At 41.3% G+C, this 16371-nt stretch overlaps 1 protein-coding gene across 1 annotated transcript in view; it reads left to right on the top strand.

Annotated features, from left to right (window-relative positions):
• The window catches only part of SLC43A1 (solute carrier family 43 member 1), a 195194-nt gene that overhangs the window by 37659 nt on the left and 141164 nt on the right, over positions 1 to 16371 (top strand). The window contains exons 3-5 of the mRNA XM_069752981.1: positions 1189 to 1408; positions 5686 to 5741; positions 15464 to 15540. Of these exons, the coding sequence (XP_069609082.1) occupies positions 1189 to 1408; positions 5686 to 5741; positions 15464 to 15540 (353 nt within the window). The remainder of the gene's footprint in view (positions 1 to 1188; positions 1409 to 5685; positions 5742 to 15463; positions 15541 to 16371) is intronic.

The following is a 16371-nucleotide window of genomic DNA, read 5'->3' as shown; positions in this document are numbered from 1 at the left end:
TCCTTTCCCTTCACTGTTTGCTCCAGACTAAACTAGCTCCTCCTCCAAACCAGGATCTTTATCCAGGGAAGCTGCCCTAAACAGGGTTTTGAGCTCCCCCTCCTGGCCTGGATTTGGAAGGTGTTGTGTGTGTGATAACCTGCCAAAGGGAATCTCACTTGTCTCCAGGCATAGCACTACCCTCCCCAAGAGGAAGGCAGCACTACTGTGGTACCCGAACTCTTGGGGTGCCACACTTTTGTCTGAGTTCAGCTGAAGATCAAAAAATAGTAATAAGAGGTAGTGATAGTGTAGTGTGCCATAGTGTGTTTGTGTTTATAAACATAGAACATAATCTATTTAGTGATTAGCTTGAGTATACAATGAATATAAATAGTAGAAGCACAGAGGAGCCCAGAGCAGGGAAATAACTGACAGCTGAACTGAGTGGGCATGCGGCATTTGGCTGAAACAGAGGAAATCAGCTAGCTGCACATGCGCGACCTTTACATTTGAAACTACTGTATGACAGATCCAATGGCAAGAGAGTACAAAGAGCCTGGAGGAATTGCTTGGGGGATGATAGTTGCAAAATGTGGCAGATTTAAGCATGAGTTGTATTAGCATATGATAATAAATACACTGCATATGTTTATTACTACTAGATTACATTATCATTTTGAGGATAACCTTTTAAAGAAGTATTACCAGGTCAAAAATGGCTAGTTTTTCTTAGTATGGCTAGTTTTCCGAGTATTTGTTGTGACTATTCTGCAAATGTTTGTTACATCCTCCATAGAGTTCCTAGAGATGTGGGCCTATTTATTTACTGTTTCTAGCATCCACATTTTGGAAGTTTTATATTTGCTTGCAGGGTATTATGTAAAGCAGCTTAATGACACCCCCTCAAACAATCCTATGTCCTATGGACTATGACATATTGGTAAAGACCATAACAATTAGCACATAGGGTGTACTAAATAAAAAGGCCAAATATGTTTGGAACTATATGGTAGATTTTTTTTAAAGAGTTTAAATTTGGTAGCCATCTGAGCTATTAGCTGGTAGGGTGCCAAGTATTGGACCCCACTGATCCGGTATTGTTGTCCAAACCCAAGGATTGATTATCAGTTTTATATGCCCAGAGAATCCCTTTATCATGTTATAATGAACTTTTTACTTTTATGTGTTATTCTGTCAATTTTTCAGAGTCAAACTCATCATCCAATTCATCAGCTTTGTCTGGCAATAGATCCTTGCCTGATAATATTAACAACACATTACCAAAGCCCTGGCTAACATGCACTGCCCAAGAAGAAATGCTCAATTTAGGTTTTACCATTGGCTCCTTTTTGTTGAGCGCAGCAACACTTCCATTGGGAATTCTGATGGATCGATATGGGCCCCGTCCACTCAGATTGGTGGGAAGGTGAGTGTGCACAAGTTTAGCATTACACTTTGCATTGCATTTTATTTATATAGCTTTTATAGTTGAAAAAATAAATATTGTATGTCCATGAAAAAAGGAACACTAAGTTCTAGATAGCAAACCAGTGTAAAGAGGAAGGCTTCATTCATCATTTTCAGCAGTTTGTGATTTAATTAATGCAAATTGTCCAAGTATTATGCCTCCGTTTTACACAATGCTGAATATTGCATCAGACAGAGTCACACACTGAAACCCTCAGGTATAGCCGCTCAGTCTTCCCCATAATGCCTTGCAGCTATCTCCTCACAGGGTATAGCAGCAGATCAAAAGAGACAATCATAGTCTATATAAAAGTTGAGGCAGGGAATGCAGCAGCCATCCTATGATTATTCTGGATAGTGAGAGACAATGTTAGAGCTCACAGCTCAGCAGTAGGGAGAGAAAGCCATAAAACCTTGGACAAATATTGCAAACAATAATGTGTTGTACAATTTCAAAACTAAAGAAGATGAGTCTAGTAGTCAATGATTAATACAAAGACTCAATTGATAGGAGAGAGATAAATAGAAGAGCAGTAGCAGTGTAACTGTGATTGATCAGTGACAAAGTGTACTGCTGAATTTCAACAAAAATAATTGAAACTCAGTGTCTATCAGAGAAAATTTGCAGCCTATCACAAGTTAGTGCACTGAGTTTTTGCATTACAATCCATTTTGGGAAGGGGAAGGATTGTGAAAAAAATAAGGAAAATCTATATATTTAATTACCACTGTCTAGCTTACACAGTGTGCGTGTCAAAAAAAAGAATTATTTTTTGCACACCTGTTTTTAGTAGTTAAATTTGACATCCGCACATGCAACACCAATACAGCAGTCTGTGGCCTACCATTTCTTATTCAGTCCATCTTTCTGAGGGGAGGAATGATTGTTGTTGAAAACAATTATAAAAGTTAATTGCACTGTTGTAATAATGTATGGTAAAATAAAGAATTGCAATGCATGGGGTATTGTAAAAGAAAAAAAAACACAGCCATCCGAACAGTAGAACTTCCAATTGCAGGTCATAAATTGCATTCTTTGCCTCAAGCAAACATATTAGTGAAGTCGTCATGGTATACATTGTGGAGAAGCTGAAAAAACAATGGTGCAATGTCTTAGCCCGTCAAATGGAATATTAGGGTACAGGGAATTGCTCACCTGGTCAGGTTGTGAAACCACAACATAGAATGTTCTTGATGTTGATGCCTCAGATCCGCATGGCTGTCCACAATACAATAATAGGGAAAAAAAACATCCAGGATAAAGAAACCTGGTTTATTGTTGATGAGTTTCAAACCATAACAAAGTTATTCCAGGACAAACCACAAGAAAATAAACCGCATTCCTGGATCCTAATTCTTTCTCTGGAGTATCCATTGGTATTTGTGGTGGAGTAGAATTGAAACCCCATTTTTTCCTTGCTATTGTTATGGTGTGTATGGCATAGCACTCATAAAAGCAGGAAGTTACCTCTGACCATGACACTGTCAGTGTTATTCAGTGGACTTCACAGTCACTCCTCTACCAACATATCAATTAATGTTTTATATTGTGGACTTTCAATTCCATCAATGACACCTCTCTCTGTTCTGGCCCTGAGTCCCACTATGGTGTCAAAGGTAGATATTTTACAACAACATCTTCTTGTAAGCACAAAAACCTCAATGACATCTTATGAATGTCACGTATAGGGCTATACGGTTAGCCCATATATCAATAGACCAAAGCAATCAGGTATAATAAAAATAGAAAATTTATTGGCAACTCCACACAAATGTAATACTACATAATAACAATAAGTCACAAAAATAGATGCAGGAAAAAACACCATAAAGGAAACGGAGCTCCACTATTTGTACCTGGCCACTTTGTGCAAAAAGATGCATTTAAGTAAGGTGCAAGTGGAGTATCAAAATCACACATAGGCAGCAAACCTATTCACCCCATGATCACTGTCTAAGACGTGTCAAAAAATATAAATAGCAAGGGGAATGGATTGCTTACCGAGGCAGGAGTTGTGGAGTCCTGAACCGGGTGTGAATGCCCCGACGTGTGTTTCTTGTAGTTGATGTATTGGATGAGCTGAAACCCATTTTTTGCAGTTGGAGATTTGGCCAAAAGAGATGAAGGCCATGAATGAAACATGTAGCTGTGTTGGTGGCTCTGTCAGCCGAGTCAGGGATGATGATAAGTATAAGGAATGTTTGGTGGGTTGGAACTCAACTCCCATATATCCAAGTTTACCACAGTTACTGCTGTGGCTTGTGACTTGTAATTCCTTATGCAAAATTATGAAGGAATTTCAGACTTGATGGAAAATCACTATCCACTATTATTTAAGTACAAAAGTCATTCTTGCTTTGTACTCTCACATGATGGAGACTGGCAGAGGGATTGAGAATGGCAGAGGGATTAAGGATGAATAGCAATTTATCCAAACATCTGTGGGGGCTCATGATTCTTACAATTGCTTTTCAATGGGACAGCGTCAATGGGCTTATCACACTGTTTTACATTGTATTAAAACATTGTTAATGTTTACTGTGGGGAAGTTGAAGGTTGGGTATCGTTAGACCTTTCAACATGACACTGATCCCAAGTGTACCTCAATGTGTACTAACGATTTCAGAATAAGTCCTTTAAGATTTTGAAATGGATGTCAAGGTTGTTAGATTTGAACACCATAGAAAACCTGTAAATAGTACCAGATTAGCATGTTGGAAAACATATATTAGCTTAGCCACTCCATTATATATACACAATACAGCAGAAATAGGAGTGAAGTAAAGCTTTAGAAATACAATTTTTATTTCAAACAAATTAAAAACATACACACAAACAATGTGGTTCAAAGTTTTATCGGGGGGATAAAAGTGGTGTTAATAGTGCTACTTATTGGATTCTTTCTAGTAATTATTTGTATAAACTTATACATTGTTATGCTAGTGCAGCAAATCACTTGGGAAAATAGGAAAAGCTAAAATATGCGGTTGACCCAGCCGGTTCCTGTACAGACTAGAGATCTTGTCCCAAAAATAAGTGAAGGACAGCATCCATATCCAGGTGAAAGATCAAAAATTCTTTATTTTGCCAGATGCAACATTTCAACCATACAAGGTCTTTTTCAAGAGATCCACAATGAACTTCTGGAGTGAGATTGCTGCACTGAAAGTAAAGGGGCCGAATAATATTGCACGCCGCACTTTTCAGTTTTTGAATTTCCACAAAAATTTAAAATAACCATTAAATTTCGTTCAACTTCAAAAATGTGTTCCACTTGTTGTTGATTCTTCACAAAAAATTTACATCTGGTATCTTTATGTTTGAAGCATGATATGTGGGAAAAGGTTGAAAAGTTCCAGGGAGCCGAATACTTTCGCAAGGCACTGTATATGTATCAGAAGTGTCAACAGCCAAGGTCCAAAGTACCAGAGAATAATAGTAAAAAACCTTCATTCATTTAATTCTGTCATACAAACATGGAACATTTGAGCCATGGTTTCTCAAGCAAATGAGCCTTTTTCTTATCATTTTCTCCTGTCGGGTTTTATAACGGCCCACTACGATGCGTTTTTTTTTTTAAAATAAATTATGTTCCGTATTTTTATCTTTATTCATTAGTGCCTTTGATTTCCATTGTTGTGACCAGTAGGAAGTCACATCAGGTTTTAAATGGAGCAAAGTTGTTTTTGACTTAAGTGGTGCATGGGATGTTTGCTATTCCTATGTATTAGAAATGTTCCATGAAATTAGGAATTTGTCTCAACTAATATTAGGCAGAAAACATAATTATAATAGCTCCTTTTTGTTTGTTTCTTTGTTAAAATTTACATTTAAGTGCAGCTTGGAAATTAATAACTTTCACTGGTGGCTTGGTAAAGTTAAAACCATAATCAACTACCATTACTCACCATTTAAAGTGTCAGCAGGATGACTGGGACCTGTGATTGCTACCATAGTCAGGTGTCTTCAGGAGCAAGTTTTCAGTGACATGAGCAATGATGCGCTGTGGGGAACACATGACCACAACAGCCTATCACAGTTCCCAGTAGCCTTGCTGACGCTTTTAACAGTGATCCTGATAAGTGCCAGCAGGTGAGCTCAGTGTTTGTTATTTTTTATTATTTTTGTTTGTTATCTTATATTTTTTTTGCCAAGACAACCACCTTAACATAGAATTAACAGAATAAATAAAGTGTTATATTTTATGTGATTATTGTTCATGTTTTTTTTCATAGTTTCTGCTTTGCACTTTCTTGTGCCCTGATGGCTCTTGCTGGGTATGATCCTTTAGGTGAGTAGATATATTATTTAATATTAATCAATGCACAAAACGCCAGTATTTGGCTTGATGGCACTATGTATGGGGAATATTGAAATATCCTAATTGAAATTGAGCGTTTTGTAACAGCAATCGCAGTAAAGTTCAGAATTTATAACATTTTATAACCTACACTGAAAAAAATAAATACAACTGGTTGATGTGCGTTCAGCCCCTAAGTGACCGGGCCATTTTTTTTTAAATCTGACATGTCACTTTATGTAGTGATAACTCATTTTAGAAGGTTTAAAATTGTAGTAGTAATTTTTGATTTTTTTCATGGAAATTTAGAAAACTTATTTTTTTAGGGACCTGTTCAATTTCGAAGTGACTTTTTGTGTGCTGTATGTTGAAACTCCCCAAAAGTGATAACATGTTAAAAACCGCACCCCTCAACGTATTCAAAATTGCTTTCAGGTAGTATATTAACCCTTCAGGTGCTTTTCAGGAATGCAAGGTGGCATGACAAGAATGAAAAAGTATTTTTACCACCTAAATTTTAATAACTTTTGAACCAGCCAATATAGCTGGCAGACTCTAAGGCCATTATTTGGCCATGAATTGCCATTGCAAACATCAGGACCACACAATCAAGATCTCAGGGTGCTAATGGGGTTAAAGAAGCCGGGGGATGCTAGCTAGTCTTTTATATCATATGTCAGTAAAAAAGACGCATTGGTGGTCACTAAGGGGTTAAATCAGAAGGAAAACATCATTGTACAAGCAGCAGCAGAACTGCTACAACCTGTGATTGGCGGCCTTGTGGGTGACTTTAACAGCGCATCATCAGTGATGTTAGCGATGACCATAACCTGATGAAGTCACCTGATCAAGGCAAGCAATCACAGTAGTTCTGCTACTGGTGGAACAGTGAGGTTTTCCTTCTGGTCTAAACACAGACTTGAGTCATGTAAGTTTTATTTTTTATTATACAAAGCCACTGGTAAAATTGTAATTTTACATGGACAATCCCTTTAACTGAAAATACAATTCATTATAGCAAGGTTGGTCAATTCATTTTCCCAAGCAGCAACATGATAGACTGTGACTGTTGTGGATGGCAGAACCAATACATTGAAATTCTGTTCAACATTGTAATTAACATATTATTATCTTATATTAATATTATTTTTTTTGCTTATTTTTGCGCAAATCAAAACCACAATTTACTGATTTTTGCAAAGTTTATGAAAAGCTACACTGCTACACTGCTGTAATTTAGCCCTTGTACTACTATCAAAACCTTCTCCCAAAACAACATGTCCTCAAAGCCACCACACAAAGCACAGAATAATGGCCCCAAAACTACCCACACAGTATGCATGATACCTCAGCCCCCTCATATACAGTATATACAGCTCCTCAAAATCATGATACCAGACACAGTGATGGCCCTCACCAATGAATGCCACACAGTTTCCCCACACAGTATGACCTCCCAACCACAGTATGATTTCTAAAAGACCCCCCCATGCACACAAAATACTGGCTCCCCCAGTTAGCCAAACAGTATGATGCCCCAACAGCATCTATCGTCCCCTCACCAAAGAATAAGATTCCCCACAGCCTTCAAACACAGAATGATGACCCCCCTACAATATGATCTCCCACACCTCCCCAACAGAATGATGGCCTCCACAGCACTCTCAACATTGTATAATTCCCACAGCCCGCAACACAGAATAAAGACCCTCACAGTATGATTCTCCACAGCCTCCAATACAGAATGAGGACACCCACTGTATGATCTCAACAGCACTCCAACACAAAATGAGGACCCCTGCCATATAATCCTCATAACTCCAGAAACATAAAATGAGGACCCCCACAGTATGATCCCCCTTAGCTCCCAACACAGAGTGAGGACACCCACAGCCTTCAACACAAAAAGAAGACCTCCACAGAATGAAGACCCCCACCTTAAGATCCCCATAATCCCCCAACACTGAATGAGGACCCTCACAGTATGATCATCCACAGCCCCAATCACAGAATGGGAACATCCACTGTATGATCATACACAGGACCCAACACAGAATGAGGACCCCCAGAGTATGATCCCCATAACCCCTAGTCATAAAATAGAATGAGGACCCCCAGAGTATGATCCCCATAACCCCTAGTCATAGAGTGAGGACCCCCACAATATGATCCCCCACAGCCCCCAAGAATCAAGCCCCAACATTATGATCCCCCAACGCCATAAAACATTATGATGTACCCCACAGTCCCTAAACACATAATAATGGCCACTCATATCCGCCGTTCAAGTGAATGCCAAAAAGAAACCCAAACACAAAATACTCACCTCACTCCTGTTCCCGAGGTGCGCTGCTTGGCTCCGGTCTTTGCTCTGCACACTTAGGCTCCACAGCAGGCGCGATCTAATGACTTCAATGCACTTGCTGTGGTAACACACTCAGTCATGCAGGCAAAATGGTGCAAGATAGGGATGGGTCTAACGGCTCCCTCCTCCACAATTATATTCACCGATATCTGCAACCTGAGGGTGCAGACAGTGGTGAAATTGAGATGTGGGATGAATGTGGGGAGGGTGGATGCAGCATGTAACCTGCAAGCTACTGCTTTCAGCTCTTTTGTTGTCCTCTTCTGGACAAGTATAGCCAAAGGGCCAAATGTGGCCCGAGCGCCGTAGTTTGCCCAGGTCTGCACTATAGAATATTGAAGGCAGCAGATTAATCTCTGTACTGTCCAACCGTTCAACAATGAATACATTTTCAGGAAATCAGGAACAAAGATAACACAGCTCACAACTGGTATTTCTTATAGCTTAGGATCTTAGCATCTTGTCTCTCAGCTTGAAAGTGAAAGTAAAATGTCTTCCAGCTACACACACAGTGAACAGGATTTTCCTGGTTCTTTTTTTTTCTAACAATGCTTTATTGCAATATAACACTATTCCTCATGCGCTATTAACCCCTTCCCGACATGCGCCATGCTAGTACTGCTCTGCGGGAACTGAGTTCCCGCCAACCGCAGTACTAGTACGGCAGCACGATCGCGCAGCCTCACGCTGAGCGCCGCGGCGATCGCGTGCGGGTGTCAGCTGTATATGACAGCTGACACCCCATAGCAATGCCCACGATTGGTGCTAGCGCCGATCATGGGCATTTAACCCCTCTGATGCCGCTGTCAGTAGTGACAGCGACATAGAGGGGCATCGCGCAGGGATGGGGGCTCCCTGCGCTCTCCCACCGAAGCAACGCGATGCGATCGCGTTGTTCCGGTGTTCTGGAAGGAGTCCCCGGATCCAAAATGGCCTCGGGGCTCCTTCCGGGTCCTGAAGTGAGGTGGCTTGCTCTGAGCAGGCGCCGGAAAGCCTCCTGCACTGCCTATCAGATCGCTGATCTGACACAGTGCTATGCAAAGTGTCAGATCAGTGATCTTATCTAATATAGTGATGTCCCACCCTGGGACAATGTTAGAAAGTTAAAGGGAACCTGTCACCCCGTTTTTTCAGATTGAGATATAAATACTGTTAAATAGGGCCTGCGCTGTGCGTTACTATAGTGTATGTAGTGTACCCTGATTCCCCACCTATGCTGAGAAATACATTACCAAAGTCGCCGTTTTCGCCTGTCAATCAGGCTGGTCAGGTCAGGTGGGCGTGGTGACATTGCTCTTTTCTTCCCCAGCTTTCCGTTGGTGGCGTAGTGGTGTGCGCATGTCCAAGTTCCGAATTCCCTGCGCGCACGTGAAGAAACAGCGCGCGATCTGCGCTGTTATCCCTTTCATCGGTGGGGGCGGCCATCTTCCTGGGGCCGCGCGTGCACAGATGGAGTGCTCTGCTGCACGGGGCTTCAGGAAAATGGCCACGGGATGCCGCGCGTGCGCAGAAGAGATCGCGGCGGCCATTTTCCCAAAGCCGAGATGCAAACTGAAAATGGCCGCCGCGATCTCTTCTGTGCATGCGCGGCATCCCGCGGCCATTTTCCTGAAGCCCCGTGCAGCAGAGCACTCCATCTGCGCACACGTGGCCCCAGGAAGATGGCCGCCCCCACCGATGAAAGGGATAACAGCGCAGATCGCGTGCTGTTTCTTCACGTGCGCGCAGGGAATTCGGAACTTGGACATGCGCACACCACTACGCCACCAACGGAAAGCTGGGGAACAAAAGAGCGATGTCACCACGCCCACCTGACCTGACCAGCCTGATTGACAGGCGAAAACGGCGACTTTGGTAATGTATTTCTCAGCATAGGTGGGGAATCAGGGTACACTACATACACTATAGTAACGCACAGCGCAGGCCCTATTTAACAGTATTTATATCTCAATCTGAAAAAACGGGGTGACAGGTTCCCTTTAAAAAAAAATAGAATGTATAAAAAAAAACTCAAATAAAGAAAAAATAATAATTTCCCAATAAATCCATTTATTTATGTAAATAAAAAAAAAACAATAAAAGTACACATATTTGGTATCGCCGCATCCGTAACGACCCGCTCTATAAAACTATCCCACTAGTTAACCCCTTCAGTGAACACTGCAAAAAAAAAAAAAAAGAGGCAAAAAACAACGCTTTATTATCATACCGGCGAACAAAAAGTGGAATAACACGCGATCAAAAAGACAGATATAAATAAACATGGTACCGCTGAAAACGTCATCTTGTCCCGCAAATAAAAGCTGCCATACAGCATCATCAGCAGAAAAATAAAACAGTTATAGCTCTCAGAATAAAGCGATGCAAAAACAATTATTTTTTATATAACATAGTTTTTATTGTGTAAAAGCGTCAAAACATAAAAAAAATATAAATGAGGTATCGCTGTAATCATACTGACCTGAAGAATAAAGGTGCTTTATCAGTTTTACCACACGTGGAACGGTATAAATACCCCCCCCCCAAAAGAAATTCAGGAATTGCTGGTTTTAGTTCATTCTGCCTCCCAAAAATCGGAATAAAAAGCGATCAAAAAATGTCATGTGCCCGAAAATGGTACCAATAAAAACGTCAAATCGTCCCGCAAAAAACAAGACCCACATGACTCTGTGGGCCAAAATATGGATAAATTATAGCTCTCAAAATGTGGTGATGCAAAAACTATTTGTTGCAATAAAAAGCGTCTTTTTAGTGTGTGGCGGCTGCCAATCATAAAAATCAGCCAAAAAATGCTATAAAAGCAAATCAAACCCCCCTTCATCACCCCTTACTTAGGGAAAATTAATAAAATTTTAAAAAATGTATTTATTTCCATTTCCCGGTGAGGGTTAGGGTTGGGGCTAAAGTTAGGGTTGGGATTAGGGTTAGGGTTGGGAGTAAAGTTAGGGTTGGGGTCGGGGTTAGATTTGGGGTTAGGGTTGGGGCTAAAGTTAGGGTTGAGGTTAGGGTTGGGGTTAGGGTTGGAGTTACGGTTGGGGTTAGGGTTGGGGCTAGGGTTAGGGTTGGGGTTTGGGTTGGATTTAGGGGTGTAGCTAAAGTTAAGGTTTGGATTACATTTACGGTTGGCATTAAAGTTGTGATTAGGGTTAGAGGTGTGGTTAGGATTGTGGTTGGGATTTGGGTTAGGGGGTGTGTTTGGGTTAGGGTTTCAGTTAAAATTGGGGGGTTTCCACTCTTTAGGCACATCAGGGGCTCTCCAAACACGACATGGCGTTCGATCTCAATTCCAGCCAATTCTGCGTTGAAAAACTAAAACAGTGCTCCTTCCCTTCCGAGCTCTCCTGTGCGCCCAAACAGGGGTTTACCCCAACATATGGAGTATCAGCGTACTCAGGACAAATTGGACAACAAATTTTGGAGTCCAATTTCTCCTGTTTCCCTCGGGAAAATACAAAACCGGGGGCTAAAAAATAATTTTTGTGGAAAAAAAAGATTTTTTATTTTCACGGCTCTGCGTTATAAACTGAAGTGAAATACTTGGGTGTTCAAAGTTCTCACAACACATCTAGATAAGTTCCTTGGGGGGTCTAGTTTCCAATATGGGGTCACTTGTGGGAGGTTTCTACTGTTTAGGTACATATGGGGCTCTGCAAATGCAATGTGACACCTGCAGACCAATCCATCTAAGTCTGCATTCCAAACGGCGCTCCTTCCCTTCCGAGCTCTGCCATGCGCCCAAACAGTGGTTCCCCTCAACATATGGGGTATCAGCATACTCAGGACAAATTGGACAACAACTTTTGGAGTCCAATTTGTCCAGTTACCCTTGGGAAAATAAAAATTTGGGGGCTAAAATATTTTCGCGGAAAAAAATATATTTTTTATTTTCACGGCTCTGCGTTATAAACTTTAGCGAAACACTTGGGGGGTCAAAGTTCTCACCACACATCTAGATAAGTTCCTTGGGGGGTCTAGTTTCCAATATGGGGTCACTTGTGGGAGGTTTCCACTGTTTAGGTACATATGGGGCTCTGCAAATGCAATGTGACACCTGCAGACCAATCCATCTAAGTCTGCATTCCAAACAGCGCTCCTTCCCTTCCGAGCCCTACCGTGCGCCCAAACGGTGGTCCCCCCACATATGGGGTATCAGCATACTCAGGACAAATTGGATAACAACCTTTGGGGTCCAATTTCAACTGTTACCCTTGGGGAAAAAAAATTTGCCGCCTAAAAGATCATTTTGTGGAAAGAAAAAATGATTTTTTAATTTTCACGGCTCTACATTCTAAACTTTAGTGAAAGTTTAAAAGTGCTCACCACACATCTAGATAAATTCCTTAGGGGGTCTTCTTTCCAAAATAGGGTTACTTGTGGGGGGTTTCCACTGTTTAGGCACATCAGGGGCTCTCCAAACGAGACATGGGTTCCGATCTCAATTCCAGCTAATTTTGCATTGAAAAGTCAACCGGCGCTCCTTCCTTTCCGAGCTCAGCCATGCGCCTAAACCGTTGTTTACCCCCACACACAGGGTATCAGCGTACTCAGGACAAATTGCAAAACAACTTTTGGGGTCCAATTTGTCCTGTTACCCTTGGGAAAATAAAAAATTTGGGGCAAAAACATCATTTTTTGTGAAAAAAATATGATTTTTTTCTTACGGCTCTACATTATAAACTTCTGTGATGCACTTGGAGGTTCAAAGTGCTCACCACACATCTTGATTAGTTCCATAGGGGGTCTACTTTCCAAAATGGTGTCACTTTTGGGGGGTTTCCACTGTTTAGGCACATCAGAAGCTCTCCAAATGCAACATGGTGTCCGATCTCAATTCCAGCAAATTTTACATTGAAAAGTCAAATGGCGCTCCTTCCCTTCGAGCTCTGCCATGCGCCCAAACAGTGGTTTACCCCCACATATGGGGTATCGGTGTACTCAGGACAAATTGTACAACGACTTTTGTGGTCCAATTTCTCCTGTTACCCTTGGTAAAATAAAACAAATTGGATCTGAAGTAAAAATTTTGTGAAAAAAAGTTAAATGTTCAATTTTATTTAAACATTCCAAAAATTCCTGTGAAGCACCTGAAGGGTTAATAAACTTTTTGAATGTGGTTTTCAGTACCTTGAGGGGTGCAGTTTTATGAATGGTGTAACTTTTGGGCTTTTTCTGTCATATAGACCCCTCAAAGTCACTTCAAGTTTGAGGTGGTCACTAAAAAAATGGTTTTGCAAATTTTGTTGTAAAAATGAGAAATCGCTGGTCAATTTTTAACCCTTATGACTTCCTAACAACAAATTATGTTTCCCAAATTCTGCTAATGTAAAGCAGACATGTGGGTAGTGTTATTTATTAACTATTTTGTATGATATGACTCTCTCATTTAAGGGCATAAAAACTAAAGTTTAAAAATTGCAAAATTTTCAAAATTTTCACCAAATTTCCATTTTTTTCACAAATAAACGCAAGTCAAATCGATGAAATTTTACCACTATCATAAAGTACAATATGTCACGAGAAAACATTCTCAGAATCACCTGGATCCGTTGAAGCGTTTCAGAGTTATGGTCTCATAAAGAGACAATGGTCAGAATTGAAAAAATGGCCCGGTCAGGAAGTTGAAAACAGGCTTCGGGGTGAAGGGGTTAAATAGTAGTTGTTAGGAGTCGAGTTTCCTCTGCTGCACAGGGGGAATCTCGATCCGTCTCCGCTGCGGTCTCCCATGCTCCTCCAGCCGCAGTGGAGCCTGCTCAGCAGGGACGTCGATCCCAGCGTCTCACTCAGTCTGACTCTGTGAGAAGAGTTACTGCTGCTTCTCCAGCTTCTGCCTGTAAAGCCTATACTGGTCAGCAGCGAGTGGACTTCTCTGGGACTAAGTCCTTGTCTGCGCACACTGAGCATGCCCAGGGCAAGATCTCCCGTTGGAGATCGAGGGTCATGTGCTCAGACTCTGCAGCGCATTCTATTGGTCCTCTTGGCAGGTCTTGGAAGGGCAAAGTTTCTGTGGCCGCTTCCTGTCCTGCAACTATATAAACTGCGCATGACCGCACGGCCATGCGCTAGTGTACAATTTAATACGTGTGTTTGTTGTGAGTGCAAGTCGTTCTTTAAATACCCCTACCCTATTGTATGATTGTTCGCGTATGGAGTATGGCTGCTATCTAGCGCCCGACTTATCACTCAACGTGTCACACACGTGTCAGCGTCTACTGCTGTGACCGCTAGTGCGGTGCCACGCGCCAGTGTGTGCTTCCTGACCCACGTCTGGGTGCTTAGTGGTGCCTGCCAGCACGGCACAGTTCGCACTTCGGTGCCTTTATTATATAATTCCTTTCACACCCAGTAGCGGTGTAGTGCCAGCAAGGGTCTAATCGGACTACAATCCCTGTTGGGGTTTAGTTCGCTGACCACTTGCTCGCGCTCTATGTGCGGTACCGCGGTCCTGTGACGCAACAGGATCGCTTTCTTCACGCTGGGTGAGGTTTAACCCACGCGTGTATACTTTTGAATACCGCCATATTGTCTGTCATTTCCTAGCAGCAGGTTTCACCTGCACGGTGGACCCCGGACTGCGAACGCATCTATATCATCTCTCTTGGTGCGTTCCGCCAGTCCTAACAGTAGTAAATTGTGGTTGCTGCAATATATACAATGATAAGCATTATTCCACCAAAGGCATACTCTTCTTTAAAAAATCCACAAACTGTACATAAATGTCATTCAAAAATTCACTTACAACTTGTCATATTGCCAAATACACATCACTATTACACAACAAATTTCTAAAGGGGTTATCCGGCACTTTTCTTTTCCTATAGAGCTAAGAACTTAGAGGCAGGTAGTTGATAACTTCATGCCTGTTCTGCCCTACAATGATCTCTGCTGGCAAAGTGGTTATTGCTCCTGCTGGTGGTTCTCCTGCTTCTTGTGACGTGATGTCGACAGAGCAATGCCCTCTCTTCTGCTCTGCTCTGTTGACAGAGCATCACTGTCAATTAGCATGACTTCAGCAGTGCCACTCCATCGACAGAGGAACCCAAGAGAGAATACGCTGCTTTGTCAACGTGAGGTCAAAGGAAGCAGGAGAATCACCACCTGAGACAGGATAGATTGTTGCTGGTTAGCACAGGCTGGTAGTTAGAAACTTACTGTCAGTAAGTTCTTAGCCCCATAGGAAAAAAAAACCAAAAGACCTGGATAATCCCTTTAATTATTCATTTACTTCTATTAATTTTGCATTTGTTGCCAAATATTCTATCTCTTAAGGAACATTATTTGTAATTAATTTCCCTTTGCTATGCAAATATCTGTTTATTTATACATGATGTGATTCTATATGTTTTCTCAGTTTTGGCACCGGTCATATTCCTTGCTTTGTCTCTAAATGGGTTTGGAGGTATCTGCTTGACCTTCACATCTCTAACAGTAAGTATTCCGTCATACAATTTTTTATACATAACTTGAGTCATTTCATGCCTGACAAGTTTCCACATGTTAATGCATGCCACAAATACTTTTTTTTGTAGATTTGTCTTAGGGAGAACATACAAAGCTAGTGTTCTGGCCCTTAGAATTTCTCATTTTCAATGTGTATAATTATTATTGTTTTGCATATTATAACATTTTAGACACTACCAGATATAGATGTCCAGAAATGGTAACCACAACTGTTATCCAGTTATCCAGTGACACAGGTGAACCATACACAAGCCTTGCAGGTTTACTTTAAATACCATGAGTAATAATCTGGGTATCATGGGAATCCCTGGTTATCCATGTGTTTTCTGCACCACTTCAGTCCTAATGCGGCATTACATGGAAAGTACCGTACCATGTGGACTCGGGCAGTGCTGGATGCTCCAGATAGGTATATTACGGTTCCCTCAATTCACTTGTTCTAAACTAACCTGCTGTTATGGAAATTGTGTTATGATTTGCCCTTTAATTTTATCAACCTAAATTTACAACTATCGTAAGGTACAATGTGTCATGAAAAAACAATCTCAGAATCACTGAGAGATGTTAAAACATTTCAGTGTTATTGCCACATAAATTGACACGTGTCAGGTTTGAAAACTTTGGCTTGGTCACTAAGGGGTTAATCTAGGGTTCTCTGTTGTACAAGGCATGTTCTCAGTTAACATGAATTGCTACTTTTTCCATCTTTAAATAAGAACTGTACTTTCAACAAATAAACTTTTAATACAATTTATCATAGAAATCTGCTTCCTTCTCCACTTATGAGCCACATTTTTA

This window comes from Ranitomeya imitator, chromosome 2, assembly GCF_032444005.1.
Source record: "Ranitomeya imitator isolate aRanImi1 chromosome 2, aRanImi1.pri, whole genome shotgun sequence".
NCBI classification, from domain to species: Eukaryota; Metazoa; Chordata; class Amphibia; order Anura; family Dendrobatidae; genus Ranitomeya; species Ranitomeya imitator.
The sequence above is the reverse complement of the archived record's forward strand: the minus strand, read 5'-3'. Positions and strand labels throughout refer to the sequence as shown.